The sequence below is a fragment of the Marmota monax genome, unplaced genomic scaffold, assembly GCF_021218885.2.
Source record: "Marmota monax isolate L192 unplaced genomic scaffold, Marmota_monax_Labrador192_F-V1.1 WCK01_AAM20220418_F8-fsc00296, whole genome shotgun sequence".
NCBI lineage: Eukaryota > Metazoa > Chordata > Mammalia > Rodentia > Sciuridae > Marmota > Marmota monax.
Window position 1 is genome coordinate 174,948 of NW_026694723.1, and position 15,872 is coordinate 190,819.

General features: G+C 33.4%; 1 protein-coding gene across 6 annotated transcripts in view; it reads right to left on the bottom strand.

The window, feature by feature from the left end:
• Positions 1 to 15,872, bottom strand: part of Nf1 (neurofibromin 1) — a 252,882-nt gene that overhangs the window by 145,352 nt on the left and 91,658 nt on the right. For all 6 annotated transcript variants that reach the window (XM_058572512.1, XM_046423998.2, XM_046423996.2 and 3 more), the window contains 7 exons: positions 12,030 to 12,164; positions 8,151 to 8,264; positions 6,271 to 6,350; positions 4,572 to 4,695; positions 2,125 to 2,286; positions 622 to 871; positions 94 to 167 (listed from right to left, as the gene is read on the bottom strand). In XM_058572512.1, the coding sequence (XP_058428495.1) occupies positions 94 to 167; positions 622 to 871; positions 2,125 to 2,286; positions 4,572 to 4,695; positions 6,271 to 6,350; positions 8,151 to 8,264; positions 12,030 to 12,164 (939 nt within the window). The remainder of the gene's footprint in view (positions 1 to 93; positions 168 to 621; positions 872 to 2,124; positions 2,287 to 4,571; positions 4,696 to 6,270; positions 6,351 to 8,150; positions 8,265 to 12,029; positions 12,165 to 15,872) is intronic.

Sequence of the window (15,872 nt, forward strand, 5' to 3'; positions counted from 1 at the left end):
TATTGTGTTCATCTGCAACTAAAAAAAATATTTAAAAAAAAAAAATGTGAAGGTGAGAGCCGAGAAGGGATATCTCTATTGCTAAGAGCATACCTCAGTGTTTCCTGCAGTGGGATGCTCAATGCGTCTTAGCAATGCCATCACTCTTTTCTGAAGTGCTGCTCTTCCTAAACAAAGACAACAGCACATCAAGTTATTGCCCTGCTTGCCATTGCAGAACTTGACAAGCCTATCCAAAACAGCAAGAGGAGAAACAGAATGAAAGCTTCAAATTTGATGAAGATGAAAATTGTTTTTCACCCATCTCACATGAAGGTATTTAACTTGAACTCTACAATATCCACAGCGTAAAAAAGCAATTCCTTTACCTATGATTTAGTCAAATACATGGTTATTTAATTAAAACCTCACTGCATACAATGTAGGCAGAGTCATCAAGACTAATAATTTATTTCAAATATTACTGATTTCATCCTGCCTTGTTCAGAAAATTTCAACTAAGATATCTAAATGAGCCCTGTAAACCTGCAAAGTGTAATATTAAATATACACTTACATTCTTAACACAATCAGATGTGATGCAATTCAAAGCAGACTGAGTGAAAACATGCATATATTTACCTGTTGACATCATATTGCTGACAGAAGCAAACTCCATGAATGTATTATAGTTTGGCAAGAAGTTGTGCACTGATACTTCATCCACCCCACAACGGATATCTGCTTCCTCACAGAGGTGGCGGAAACAGGACATGGCAACCAGAACAGCTTCAGTGTCAGGACTCCACAGAAACATGTACAAGGCCACTTCTAGCTTGGTCTGGGCTTGTCGGCATATTGGCGGGGTTCCACTGCACCCTGCTGCACCATCCTGGGAGTCATGAATAGGATACATATTTGCAACTTAGGAAATTTTATTTATAAAACTCAACAATAAATGCAATAAACTATGAAGCATACAAAACTCACAAAAGCTTTTCTCCTTAATCATGATTTTTTTCAAACATATCTTGTTCTAAATGAGAAATTTTGAACCAACATGATGTAATAATCTGTCAAATTTGGAAACAAATAGGTACTATACCGTTCTAGACTTCAGAAATGTAAATAAAGTCTAGCAGATTCACAAGTAAACCACCATGACATAAATCTTCACAAGAAAAAAACGCAATGCGCTTTCCAGTCAAGTATAAATTACAAAGGAAGAAGAAATAACAGGAAATTCTACTTAGTTCCTAGAGACAAGAAATAAATATATTACAGCAGTGATTGAAAAAGGGCATAAAAAAGAACTAAATATTACAGTAAAAAATACACTACATTCTAAATCATGTAGTTCAAACATGAAATGAAGAAACTTATCTACAAAACAAAAACAAATCTAGCAAGTAATGCATATTCTGCTTAGCTGGGTTTTTTCCGCTCAATAAAAAATTAAAGATAGGGCTGGGGTTGTGGCTCAGCAGTAGAGCACTTGCCTAGCACATGCAAGGCCCTAGGTTCGATCCTCAGCACCACATAAAAATAAATAAATAAAATAAGAGTATTATTATGTCCAACTACAACTAAAAAATAAATTTTAAAAAATTAAAGATAAAAAGAGATTCCTTCTGGAAAAGAAATTCTTCTATTATGATCTGATATTTTCACTTGTACAATGATTCATGTTTAAGAGAAATTGGATATACAAGCAAAATTCTTGGGAAGATTCATCCACAACATTAAATAAAATATTTTGGTTTCAATTCCAGGAAATTTAAATCTTTGTTGATTCAACTTTTAAACTTCTAGGTATGAATGATCTTTCTTATTAGATGGAGGATTATAATAATTATAGTTATCAGTTATAGTAGCAAATAATCAAATAATCTATTTGAACCTCACAACAACTTTGAGAAAATAATTGTTATTATCCCCACTTTAAAGCTGAGAAACTGAGGCATATATATGTTAAATGGCCCAAAGTTCTATAAAGAGTATCGATACAACAAGAATCTAAGCAGTTTTTAATTACCATGCTAAATTACCTGGCTGACATTTAACAAAGTTCCTCCAGGAAAAAAAATTAAAAAAATAAGAGCACAAATGATCAGACAGGAAAATTATCCCCCAAAAGCTACTTACCATAGAAGAGTTTCCTTTTCCCTTCCGCAGAGATGCTCCAGGAGTATAGGTACGGAGCAATTCTTCATGATCCATGGACATTTGAGTGGTATTTCCACTAACAGGAACATCACATCCTACTCCATAAAAGAAGAGAAAGTGACAGGAACTTCTATCTGCCTGCTAAAAAAAAAGAAATAAGCTCTACCACAGCACTGAAAACCAAAAGGAACAAATATTTGTTATGAGCTGTCTTCCTGTTTAACAACATCCTAGAAAAACCTCTCCTCCCCATCCCAATGCCTCACCTGGAGAGACAGTCATCAGAACCCACTAGGACAAATCATGTTGGCTCAATGTCTTTGAAACTACTCTGTTTTAAACTCTCCAAATCATCAAAAAGACTGGATTTTGAGGCTGGGATTGTAGTTCAGTGGCAGAGCACTTGCCTACTATGTGTGAGGCCCTGGGTTCAATCCCCAGCACCACATAATAAACATAATAAAGCACTGTGTCCATCTACAACTAAAAAATTTTTAAAAGTTGAAAAAGAGTGGATTCTATGATTGTAAATTAAGTCTAACATGAACACAAATATCGTGTCAACAAATATAAAAACACTCTAACGAAATCTATAATGTAATCTTGGTCAATTAGAAATGACAAAGCTTTTCTGCCATAAGATTTTATCCTGTGCTATGTCAGGATAACTGGAACTTGACTCATTTGAAATAAGAGTCTATTAACAACTATATCATAGGAGTGATTTCACTGATGACAGTACTATAAACTGATTACTAACGTTTGTACTTTAGATATACCACAAGCAAGGGCATAAAACTTTGAAGTCTAATCTCTTTTCTTATTTGGGGGATAATCTCAAACTCCACTATGTTAACACACAAAGATAAAATAAATGTGAATAAACTTGCCTCACCATTAGCACTTTTTATTTATTTTTTAAAATATTTTTATTTGTTATTGATGGACCTTTATTTATCTATTTTTTTATATGTGGTACTGAGAATCGAATCCAGTGCCTCACACATGCTAGGCAAGTGCTCTATCACTGAGCCACAACCCCAGCCCAGCACTTTTTTAAAATTTATTTATTTATTTATTTATTTATTTCGGTTTTGCAGGGGTACTAGGAATTGAACCCAGGGGCGCTTAACCACCAAACCACATCCCCAGCCCTATTTATATTTTATTTACAGACAAACTCTCACTGAGTTGCAAGGGCCTCACTAAATTGTTGAGGCTGGTTTTGAACCTGCAATACTCTTGCCTCAGCCTCCTCAACTGCTGGGAGTTCTGGCATGCACCACGGTGCCCAGCTCCATTAGCATATTTTTAAACAAAAAATTTAACAAGATTCATGGTACTAAAAAAGCATATAAGTTCAATACATTCATGATTTCTCATACCTTCTAGAACTGGACTAAAAAAAAAAAAAAACATTAAGTTTTACTCTTAAAACTATACCAGAATTGAAGAATTGATGAATTATAAAAACTATGTTAATGGACTGAGGTTGTGGCTCAGCGGTAGAGCGCTCGCCTAGCACGTGCGGGGGCCTTATTTATATGTGGTGCTGGGTTCGATCCTCAGCACCACATATAAATAAATAAATAAAGGTATTGTGTCCAACTACAGTTAAAAAATAAATATTTAAAATAAAAATAAAATAAAAACTATGTTAAAAGAAATATTCCTGTTCCCTACAACCTCACCATGTTTCAGTAGTTCACAATCAAAAAATTTTACTCCAATATAAGGAAAAAGAATTCTACTAATCTTTTCAAAAAATGAAATTTTTATGGAAAGAATATAAATAAACCTAGACTAAGGACCTCTTCCCATTACCTCCCCCTGCCCACTCTGGTATTGGGGATTGAACTCAGGGCTTTATACATGCTAAGCAAGCACTTTGCCACTGAGCTACATTCCCAGCCCTTTATTTTTTCTTTTATTTTGAAACAGGATCTTGCTAAACTATCCATGCTGGCCCTAAATTTGTGATCCTCCTGCCTCGACCTCTCAAGTAGCTGGTATTATAGACCTACACACCATACCTGATTCCCCTTCAGATTCTTGACAGACAACATTCCCTGGATTAATCTAGTCATGAGAACCAATTCTTATATATGGACTTGAGAATAAAGAAAGAATACACTTTTCAGCCTACTTAGGTCATATCAACCTCCACTCTACCTAGGCCTGCCCAAGGCCTACTTCAGCCAACTCGAATTCATCAACATTACAGTTTTAAGATCAAAACCTCAGAATAATTTTTTTGAATGTTCATTTGTTGGTTATTGTCTTCTGCACATATATTTCTCTTAAGGACCCAATAGAAGGGAGGAGGGAGCTCAAGCAGAACCTAATTTGGTTAAAAAACAGTCCCTTAATTAGTCCCATTACTATTTCAAATATTCTTCCAATTTTAAAGAGGTAATTTTCCTTACCTTATTTTTAAGAAGAAACTTATTCCTGCAGATCAAAATTTCCCGTAACCACTTGAGAATTTCTGTGCTACTAAGCATTTGATGGCTAGTTAATTTCTTGCAGATGTAAAAAAGCATTTGTGAACTGTAGTAACATAAAGTTAATTGTTACCATTATCATGTATAAATTACCTAGTACAAATATAACCAGTATAAAAGAATGGCATTCTCTCATAATGAATATAAATTTAGAGAAGCTTAGTTTCTCTTGTAGGTTTGTTTAACAGAAACAGTTATCCAACTGTTAGTAGCACTACAATCAAAGGAATATATTTAAAAAGCAAGTACTTATAAGACCCCTGCTCCCCAGACTCTCAGTGTTTCATCTATGTATCCCACCCTTGAAGTGGGCATAAGAAGAAATCATATGCATAGCAGATACTGTATATAAATCCAGTGCCATACAGCAGCAGTCTGCAAACCACCATTTGCTTTTTTAAATAAAGTTTTAGTGGAATGCAGCCATGACCCATTCATTCACATGTTGTCTTTGGCTGCTTTCTTGCTCCAAAAGCAGAAGTGAATAATTACAACAGACTGGATAACTAAGCCTAGCAGAGTTACTATCCTGTCCTTTTAGAGCACAGATTTGCTGATCTCTGTTCTAAAGCTATATTGTCCAACATAGTAGCCACCAGTGAGTCATATGTGTCTTCCGAGCACTTGAAATATGGCTTCCTAAATTGAGATGTGTTGCGTGACACCAAACTGTGAAGGCTTTGTGAAAATAAGAATACAAAATATCTCATTAACAATTCATTCATTTTATGTTGAAATTTTAATATTCTAGGTATGTATATAAACTAGGTTAAATAAAATATATTATTAAAATTAACTTTACATATTTCTTTTTACTTTATTATACCTGTGGTTTACACTGTATTCTTATTGGACAGATCTACTGCCAAGTGACTCAGCACACCCAATTCTATTAAAAGATAATGGCGGGGCTGGGGTTGTGGCTCAGCGGTAGAGCGCTTGCCTAGCCCATGTGAGGCACTGGGTTTGATCCTCAACACCACATAAAAAATAAAGAAAATAAAGATATTGTGTCCATCTACAACTAAAAAAAGTTTTAAAAAATGGCAAAACTTGAGGTTTACATATTTAAACATTCCTCCATGTAGTGCCTTTGTGTTCATTAAAAGATAATTTACTTAATTAACCTAAGAAATAGACAATGAAATTAAATTGTCTGTATTTTTGCCTTTTAAGCAAATGTCCATTATTAATTCATTCATCAAAAGTATGAGTATTATAGAAGATTTATGAAATATAATTTTAAAAACTAAAAAAAAGTTATAAAATATTAACCCTGTATGTTTATAACTGTAAAAATCTATTAGAAACACAGTTATAAACTGTGTTTATACAAAGAAAGATAAAACAGACTATATCAAGCAAGAGTACTTGTGCCTGGATGATAAAATTTAGTACTATTTTTAAAAATTTATTTTGTACATTGCTATAATGTTGCTATTAGAATAAAAAATATTCTAACAATTTATAGTCAGATAAAAATATAAACTCATAAGCACTCTAGAGGTATAAATTAGTAAATTTTTATAATAAAATAAAAGAATTATACAGTTAATATTTAAATACAAAAACTCTAAAATTAAAAGTTTAAATTGAATTTAAAAATTAAAAGTACATATACCTAATCTCCCAAAATGTTTCTACAGGAGCATCAGGATTCCACAAATCAATGCTATCTAACTGATGAAGAACCAGCAAAGCCTGAATTTTAAAAAAAAGAAAGAGAGAAAACTCACTCAAAAAAATTTGGGAAAAAATAAACTTTAGTTAGTACTTATTTTATAAATACTAACAAATTGAGCTATGTAAAGCTACAAAGACTTGATATACAGTAAAGACAAAAGGGAGAAACCCTAGAGAACACAAATCTCTTAAGGAATACCATACAGAATGAAATCACTTTATTCCTGCCATGTTTACTCTAAACAGCACACACAAAGTTAAATGATGAACTCAGAATAATATAGACACATAAAAATTGCTTTCAGAAACAAACTAAATGATTTAAATAAAGAACTTTCTGTAATAAAAAGTTCATTCCCATCCCCTTCTTAGAAATTTAAAACAACAGGCCCCCCCAAAAAAAGTTTAGATTTTTCATTTCAGCAATGAGACTAAGACATTGTAAAACATAATAAAATTATTAAAAATAAAACAGTTAATCCCTAGTAAAGGGGTTCCCCAAAATTAACGCACACAGCAAAAGATAAAGTGGAAATTATCTTGCTTCCCACAGATATTTACTGACAAGATAAGTTATATAGGGGGTGTATTAAACATGTATTTCATAACAGATTATTCATCCTAAAGTAATTCAATTGACCATAAAATTAAACTTCGAATTTGGTACACAGAGCGTTAACAGGAATTAAATAATTTACTTTAAATATACAATTATCACATAAATACATTATTCTTATATAAAGAGCAAAGTGTATACCCCTCCTTCAATACCCAACCTTAACTCCAAGTCGACAATGTTTTCCCCTACTCTTACTCCAACAAACATAGTTGATCTCTGTATTATTTGAGTCTTTGGTCAAAATATTTAGAGATTCTTTGAAGCTTTTTATTAAAATTCCAATAAAAATATTATTGGGATACATAAGGAGAACTGATTTTTTTTTTCTTTAAAACCAAATCAAATGCTTCAACTGTAAATGATGTCACTGATAACCTGCCTCACAATAGGAAAAGATAAATACATGTTTAACTTTGGACTACTTTAAAACTTCAAAAGACACAGAAAAGCATCCAATTACTAAAGGAGTGGGGATCTGGAATGATGGGCTTCTTTTTGGGGTGATAAAAGTGTTCTGGAATTAGATAGTAATTGTAAAACTGTGGATATGCTCAAAATGCACACCTTAAAATGAACTTATTGGTAGGCAAAATATGCTCCAATTTTAAAAATGACATTTTAGTAAGTTTAAAAAATAAACTGCAAATAGAAAATTTTGACCTTTTTTATTAAGCATAAGAATTTGCACAATGTAATCCCAGCTACTCAGGAGGCTGGGATGAGAAGATCACTTGTCCAGGAGTTTGAGGCCACGCTGGGCAATACAATGAGACCAGGCTCAAAAAAAAAAAACACCAAACAAGCAAACAAACAAAAAATGAATTTCACCCAACACTGCTGCTACCTATGACATAAGGCAAATCAACCCTTTCTTTCTCCATGGAATTTCTAAAATATTACATAGACACAAACATACCATTTCCAGAAATGATATCTACCTATTACCCATAGAAGACTTATACACCAGAGGAACATCAAGAATGTATATAGAGAAGGAAAGAAGAGGTTTTGGGAAATGGGAAATTAACCTGATCAAATTATATTGTTATGTTGTGTGCACATAAAATATGCAATAATGAATTTCACTATAATGTATAATTATAGTGCACCAATTTAAAAAAATTACATAGAAATTTTTAAAAATAATGTACACATTCATAGCCTTTCCTTCAAGAGTCTAGAATTCATTTACCCCTTACCTCCATTGCTTCCTGAGCAATCTCTGGCATGTGTGACTGAGGGACCAGTTGGACGAGCCCTGTAATTAATTCAGCTGTACTGCCTTGGGTTTCGGGCCCCTGTTTTCTTGGATTCTGCAAAGGAAAGAGCAAACGTCAATTAAAACAAAACAAAACTGATAGGGATCATGAAGAGGAGAAGAGAGCAACTGATAATTGGTACTAAATTTCTTTTAGAGGTGATAAAAATGTTCTAGAGTTAGTGGTAATAGTTACAGAACCTTGTAAATATTCTAAAAACCACTGAATTACACATTTTAAAATGGTGAATTGCATGGTATGTGAATTTTAACTCAATAAAAAAATTTTTTAAATCAAAACAGCATTTGTTATAGATTCTTTTAATCCGCATTTATACTTATTCATTAATGTAAATAATACCCATGGAAATTTATAATTAAAAGAAATAAAAATAAACATTAGCTTTTCTTTCTTTTTTTAATATTTACTTTTTAGTTGTAGTTGGTTGGACACAATACCTTTATTTTATTTATTTTTATGTGGTGTTGAGGATTGAACCCAGTGCCTTGAACGTTCTAGGTGAGTGCTCTACCGCTGAGCCACAAGTATTAAGAACTTGGGATGTAGATCAATGGCAGAGTGCTTGTCTAGTCTGAGCAAGGCCCTGAGTTTGATCTCCAGCATGGCAAAAAATAAAAATAAAATAAAAAATAAATGAAGTGTAAGTAATTTTTTTTCAACAGTATACTGCCTAAATAATGTAAGTCTGGTTTGGAACTTACTGGTTTTTTCTTTTTTCTAAATAGATGGACATAATATCTTTTTATTTATTTTTATGCGGTGCTGAGGATCTAACCCAGTGTCTCACACATGGGAGGCAAGTGCTCTACCACTCAGCCACAACCCCAGCCCACTTACTGGTTCTGAGCTTACAAATGCTTGCATATTTTAAAACAAAAAACACACATATTGGAAGAAGACTGCATGATTTTCCTGTAGAGCCCTTTTGTATAGTAGAAACGTCCTATTCAAATCCACAGAGCTGATGTCAAAGAGGACTAGAATCCACACCTCCAGAGAGCCATATTTCAATCCTTTTCATTGTGGAAAAATATATTGCACCAAGCAAAGAAAAGTATTGATTGTATAAATGTGAATACCTAATTAAAGATATTAAAATGTGCCTGGCACAGTGGTACACGCCTTTAATCCCAGCAGCTCAGGAGGCTGAGGCAAGATGATCACAAGTTCAAAGCCAGCCTCAGCAACATAACAAGGCCCTAAGCAACTTGGCAAGATCTTAGCTCAAAAACTAAATAAGATATAAAAAGGGCTGGGGGTGTGGCTCATTGGTTAAGCGTCTCTGGGTTCAAACCCCAGTACTTCACCCATACTCAAAAAAAGAAGCTGGAAAGGTGTGAAATGTTTCCCATAACTTAGAAGATGTATTTACACTTCAAAAATACATGGTGTGTGATGGTACATGCCTGCAATTCCAGCTACTCAGGAGTCTGAGGATCATAAGTTTAGGGCCAGCCTAGGCAACTCAGCAAGACCCCTTCTCAAAATACAATATAAAATGGGCTGGGGATGTAGGTCACTAGTAGGGTGCCCTTGGGTTCAACCCCCAGTACCACAAACAAATAAACAAAATGCTTCATTTAAGTGAAGCCATCTTACCTTGTGTCCATATTTATCCTAACTACAAATCCTTCCCTATTATAATGACTGAGGTAGGCCGTTCCCCAAAAGTATATTTGTAATTCAAAACTGTTAACCTATTTTCCAACACTTATATTCATTCATTCATTCCCCAATAGTATTTACTGAATACCAAAGAAAAAACAAATTTTAAAAAGGCATTTTCTACCCTCCAGCAGCATGTAGTTTCAGGAGGAAAAAAACATCAATAAAATAATTAGGATGGTATAGGACAAATATAAAACTACAAATGAGATAAGTACAATAAAGTTATATCTGCAATGAGAGCCTATACCAGGGAAATATAGCCTAGTTAGAGAGGCTTCCTAGGGCGGGGATAATAGTTTAGAATTATTAGGAATTACTCTATAAAAAGAAGAGAGAAACAGATTCTAGGCAGAGAGAAAAGCAAATAACAAAGGCAGATATGAGGGAATATGGTAACAAGAATTGAAAGAAGAGCCATTATATTATGACTTGAGTAAGAAGACAAAACATAAGCTAGATGTAGAAGAACTGGTAGATGAGAGAAAGGTTTTGCAAGACTTAGTACATCTGTCTGAAGTTTGGTCTTTATCCCAAGAGCAATTTCAACCAAAAGGTTTTAAGTTGGGCAGGGGGCATAACAGGATCTGCTTTTTAAAGAGATCATTATAATTTCAGAGCACAGAAAGGATTAAGGGGATGCAAGAAATACTGGAGGTTAAACATGAGGCTTCAAAAATTGAGAGTAACATGATTAGGACAAAGATGATAAAGATGGAAGATAAAATCATATTAGTTTAAAAATACCACAACTGAGACCATTTAATAGTTATTCCTATATTTCTATTAGCTAAGATTTAGAATTTTGATAAATTACAGAATAATTAAATATTTACAATAAATCTTTCACAATTTTACTTATCATTACTTTGAGAATAGCTATTTAGCCACTAGATGGCAGTAAAGAAAATAGTTTCTATAACTCCTGGAAAATAGCAAATTTTGCTTAAACTCTTGTCTTCAAAGAGTAATATATTTAGCATAAAAGACATTGATGACTTTGATGTATTCGTTGAACCTGAGTTAAGCCACGTAAACAGTGGTACTAATACTGTGAGACACACACGATGAGGTAACATTATAACTTGTGTCATGTAACAAAGAAATAAGGAAAAAAGACATTTCATTACTTTCAAAGGCTCACTTTGAAATTTGCTCTCTCACAAATTTTACAGAGTTTTCCAAGCCAAAGATTTAACTATTTATTCTATTAGACTCTAGAATTTGGATGGGCCTTTCGGAAAGTTCAGAATATCAGGCCTTCTTTCAGGGTCACTGATCCTTTCGGGAGTTCTTTCTCACTGTTTTCTCATTTCCTCTATATCCAGAAAAATTCCTTAAAATATACATTTTTTTCATAATTCAGGGGCTTCATGGAACCCCTACATTACAGTAATGTAAAAAACTCGATCAAAACTGAAAGTACCACAGCCCTTAAAAAGCGTGTTACTGAATAAAGCAGTAATAAACTTTGTTTGCTGCTACACTCTAAGAACTGCAGAACCTTGACAAAGGTTAAATATATTCTCCTATTAACTTCATAATATAGAACTGTCATAGCAGGGACATTAATAATATTAATGCTAACTCTCTTTTCAGTATTAACAAAAGCTAACATTTTTTAGTGCTTATTATATGCCAGGAACTGTTCATAAAAACTTTCTATATACTATTTCAATTTTCTTAATGATCTCTCTGAGGTAGAAACTAGTATTATTCCAATATTTCAGGTGAAAAATCTAAGGCACAAAGAGGTTAAATAAATCACCTAGCTAGTAAATTAGTCTGTCTCCAGAGCTCATGCTTTTAATCACTTCATGTGATTACTTTAATCACTCATTTACCAAATTTACATCAGTTCCTAATTATTGTGTGATGTTCTCAGAAATCTAATACCATCTGAGGCAATAAAAACAGAGTTACAACAATAAATAAGTACTAACCACATCATTTTCATCATTCTCCTTCCATTACAGTATCTGCAAGCAGAGTCAATGAAAACAGAAAGTTGATGAAAAGAAAAAGGGGAACAAAAAGCTAAACTGTTTGACAACAGCAAGGCAAAATTAAAAAGAACAAAGAGTATAGATATTGGAATGCACCTTGATTTATGGTTCCTTTGAAAGTACTTACACAAAGTAAAAGCTTTGGATCTGCATGAATTAGTTTCACCATGGACAAGAGAAGATACTTATAACTTCTTGTCTCCATATCCGTAGGTTTTTCTTTAAATTTAAGGCTTGTTACTTTTTCTTTAAAGGTAAGACTCTGAAAATAAAACAAAAACATAGTATCACCTTGTAAGAATCAGATATTAGATGCAGGAAAATAGTTATTTAAACTTAAGAAATTCATTATAGCTGAGTACAGTAGCACAATCCTGTAGTGGCAGCTGAGACAGAAACATTACAAATTTGAGGCAAGCCTCAACAACTTAGTGAGATCCTATCTCTAACTACAAAGGACTGGAGATGTAGCTTAGTAGTAAAGTTCCCCTGGGAAGGGAGGGAGGGAAAAAAGGAAGAAGGAGGGGGAGAAGAAGGGAGAGAGCACAGAGGGAGCAGGGAGGGAGGGGGCAAGGGGAAAAAATTCATTCATTCTAAAAAGCTTTGCAAAACAGACTTATAGACATATTTTATACCACCAAATGTGTGTTATTATTAGAAACACTAAATTTTATATATATATATTAGTTGTAGATGGGACACAATATCTTTATTTTTCTTTTTAATGTGGTACTGAGGATCGCACCCAGGGCCTCACGCATGCGAGGCAAGCACTCTACCACTGAGCTACAACCCCAGCCCTAGAAACACTAAATATAAACCATAAAATAGTATTGTTTTTAACTCTGGAAATTATCTTGATACCATTTATATTATTCATATATCATTAATCTAGTAAGATTTAATGAAAATCTATTAAAATGCTAAAGGTTTAATATCAGGTTAACTCCTATATAAAAAACAATTTTCCAAAACATGAAAACATTAGGAGAAATTTTTGGTCTATGGCTTTCACAAATACACACACTAGGCAACTCGTTCAGCAAACACTTAATACACACACACACACACACACACAGATATTTTGTAGACTCAACATTAACAATTGTAGGTATGTCATCATTTGCTGTACCAAAAGAAACAAAAGGCCACCGTCAATTATAAGACACCATACAAAGCAAAACACGCCTACAACTTTAGGTAAATTTCCCAGAAAAGTAAAATAAGTGTTCAGAATTGATGAAATAAGTTACATAGATTATATCTGTAATTAAAGATTTAATTGTCTAGTTTTTCTTTTACTTCAATAGCATTCCATCTCTTTCAAATTACAGAATACATGTATTTTGCCTAAAGAACATCTATAAAAAGAACTCTCTGAAAAAGATAAAATCATGGGGCTGGGGCTGGGGCCCAGCAGTAGAGTGCTCGCCTAGCACGTGCTAGGCCCTGTGTTCGATCCTCAGCACCACATAAAAATAAATAAACAAAACAAAGGTATTGTGTACAACTAAGAAATAAATATTTTTTAAAAAATCAAATCATGGAAAATGTGTTTCAATTTCAGAGATATCATGGTAAACTAAAATTATAAAATACAGAAGTTATTCAACCAAAACTCCAATATTTATATCCTACATCCAATGTCACCTTTCTGTTCTTATAAAACATTTCCTTTTTTCCTTTAAAAGAATATAAAAATATTTGTATGCCTTTAATGTGAGCATATATGCAAATAAGCAGATAGTAGACTAAGCAGCATGTATCCAACCATAATAAAAATATCCAAGTAAACATGCTGTCTTCTTTCAAAGTTAAAACATAGAAATGAATATCTACAACACAGCAACAGCTCTCAAAGAGTGTGAAAAATGCATTTATTATTGTTCCCAAGAACACTGAAGGATTTTGGTCCTGTAATCAGGGGAGAATAGCTATTTAACATATTTATGCTCAAGACTATTACAGTACTGAAATATCAAAACTTACAAATACTATTTGCTTTTATATTTATAACCCCAAGGCAAATGTTTACCAACTATTTAATAAATTCTGGTTTGTGTTAGCTCTTGCAGAACTATTTATATATTTTCATTATAAGTCAAAGTATTTAACCTGAGATCAAGGAGTTAAGTAACAGTCATAAGCAGTCAAGTGCATAGCCAGGTTATGAGTGTTCTTTTTTTTTTTTTTTTTTACAAAGATTCTAAGTTTGGATATTTTATTTTATTTTTGAGAGAGGAGAGAGAGAGAGAGAGAGAGAGAGAGAGAGAGAATTTATTTATTTATTTTTGGTTTTTCGGCGGACACAACATCTTTGTTTGTATGTGGTGCTGAGGATCGAACCCGGGCCGCACGCATGCCAGGCGAGCGCGCTACCGCTTGAGCCACATCCCCAGCCCCATGAGTGTTCTTTAAGTTACTTTTAAAGTTGTTTTAAATTCCTTCCAAGACAGATGGGCAAATAACTTGAGGCAGATAACCTACAGAAAGACATTAGATACACAGAACTTATGAATAAGCAAATAAAAACAAAAAAACTAAATGGGGATATACATCAAGAAAGAAGGATTAATGGGACTAAGTCTTCACAGGGTCCACTGAGGTCAAAGTAAAGCTAGGAGTTATGGCAATAAGTATTTCCATACATTTCAGAAAGGAGGTTTCTTTGATAACACAGGCACACTAATGTAAGTTCTGACCAGCCGTTGACCCCAGTAACCACAGTAACATAAGACTTGTACATGAAGCTTCCTTAAAGAGAATGGCCACCTTGACATTTCTGGAGAGGACCAGCTAGGGTCAAAAGCTCACGAAAGAGGTGAAGGCTGGGGTTGTGGCTCAGCGGTAGAGCACTCGCCTAGCATGTGTGAGGCCCTGGGTTAGATCCTCAGCACCACATAAAAAATATATAAAGGTTTGGAGCTTCCACTCCAAGCATATGTAAGTTTTGATATTTCAGTTCTGTAATAGTCTTTCTATGACAAAGGTGAAACTTTCATTGAATAAATGTATTTACTATGAGTAGATATAACGAAGCATAACTATCAAACCGCTTTTGCCTGATGCAGCCACTGAATAGGAACACAAGCAGAGAACAACTGGCAGATACAAAACTTTTTTCTTATTTCGTGGTCATTTCAAAATAAGGTTGATATTAGTTTAATTATATCATCTCTTAATATCAGGTATTAGCATGTAAATTTTGTTCCAGTATGGCTGCTTAATCTGAAATGTAAACATTCAATTCAAATACTTTTTAATTTAATGACCATTAGTCAGAAACAACTTGATAAAGAAGAGATATGCTTCTTTAATAAGAAATGTAAAGGAAAAAAATTTCATTTATTAATTTATCTTCTGTACTGTATAATATTAGTAGAAATCCAAGCTGGTACGTGTGTTCTGATCAAAGAAGAGAGGCAGTTATGCCTAGGAAGAATTTCATAAACCAGAGATTTCAGGAGCCAAACCATTTGTTAATTTAAGTCTATATGAATGAACTACAGGGATGTAAGAAGCATTTGCTGAGCCAAAAACCCTTTTAAGAATAATAATCTCTAGAAATTATACATACTTGTGAAAATTATTAAACATTTATTATCAGGAGGCTTGAATTTTATGAAAGTAAAATGTCTTGGTTTGAAAATATAAATGATTAGTACTGAGGCAGATATTTCAATTTTAATAAACACTACAAAAGCATAAGGAAGCAGCTATGGCTCAAGGTTCGTAAAACAAAAGTTAAAATTTAAATGACTATCAGGGCAATAAGACATAATACTATCTTGGACTGTATTAACAGAAACATGAAATCCAGACACAGCATGTTAAAGCTTTCATCAATTATCATAGCACATTTAGAACACTAAAGTCAGATCTTAACATGTCATCTTAATTTTAAAATCTTTGTTAGGTTGGTCTTTTCAGAAGAGAAGCAGACAACATGGAGGCTTCTTAAAACCAGGTC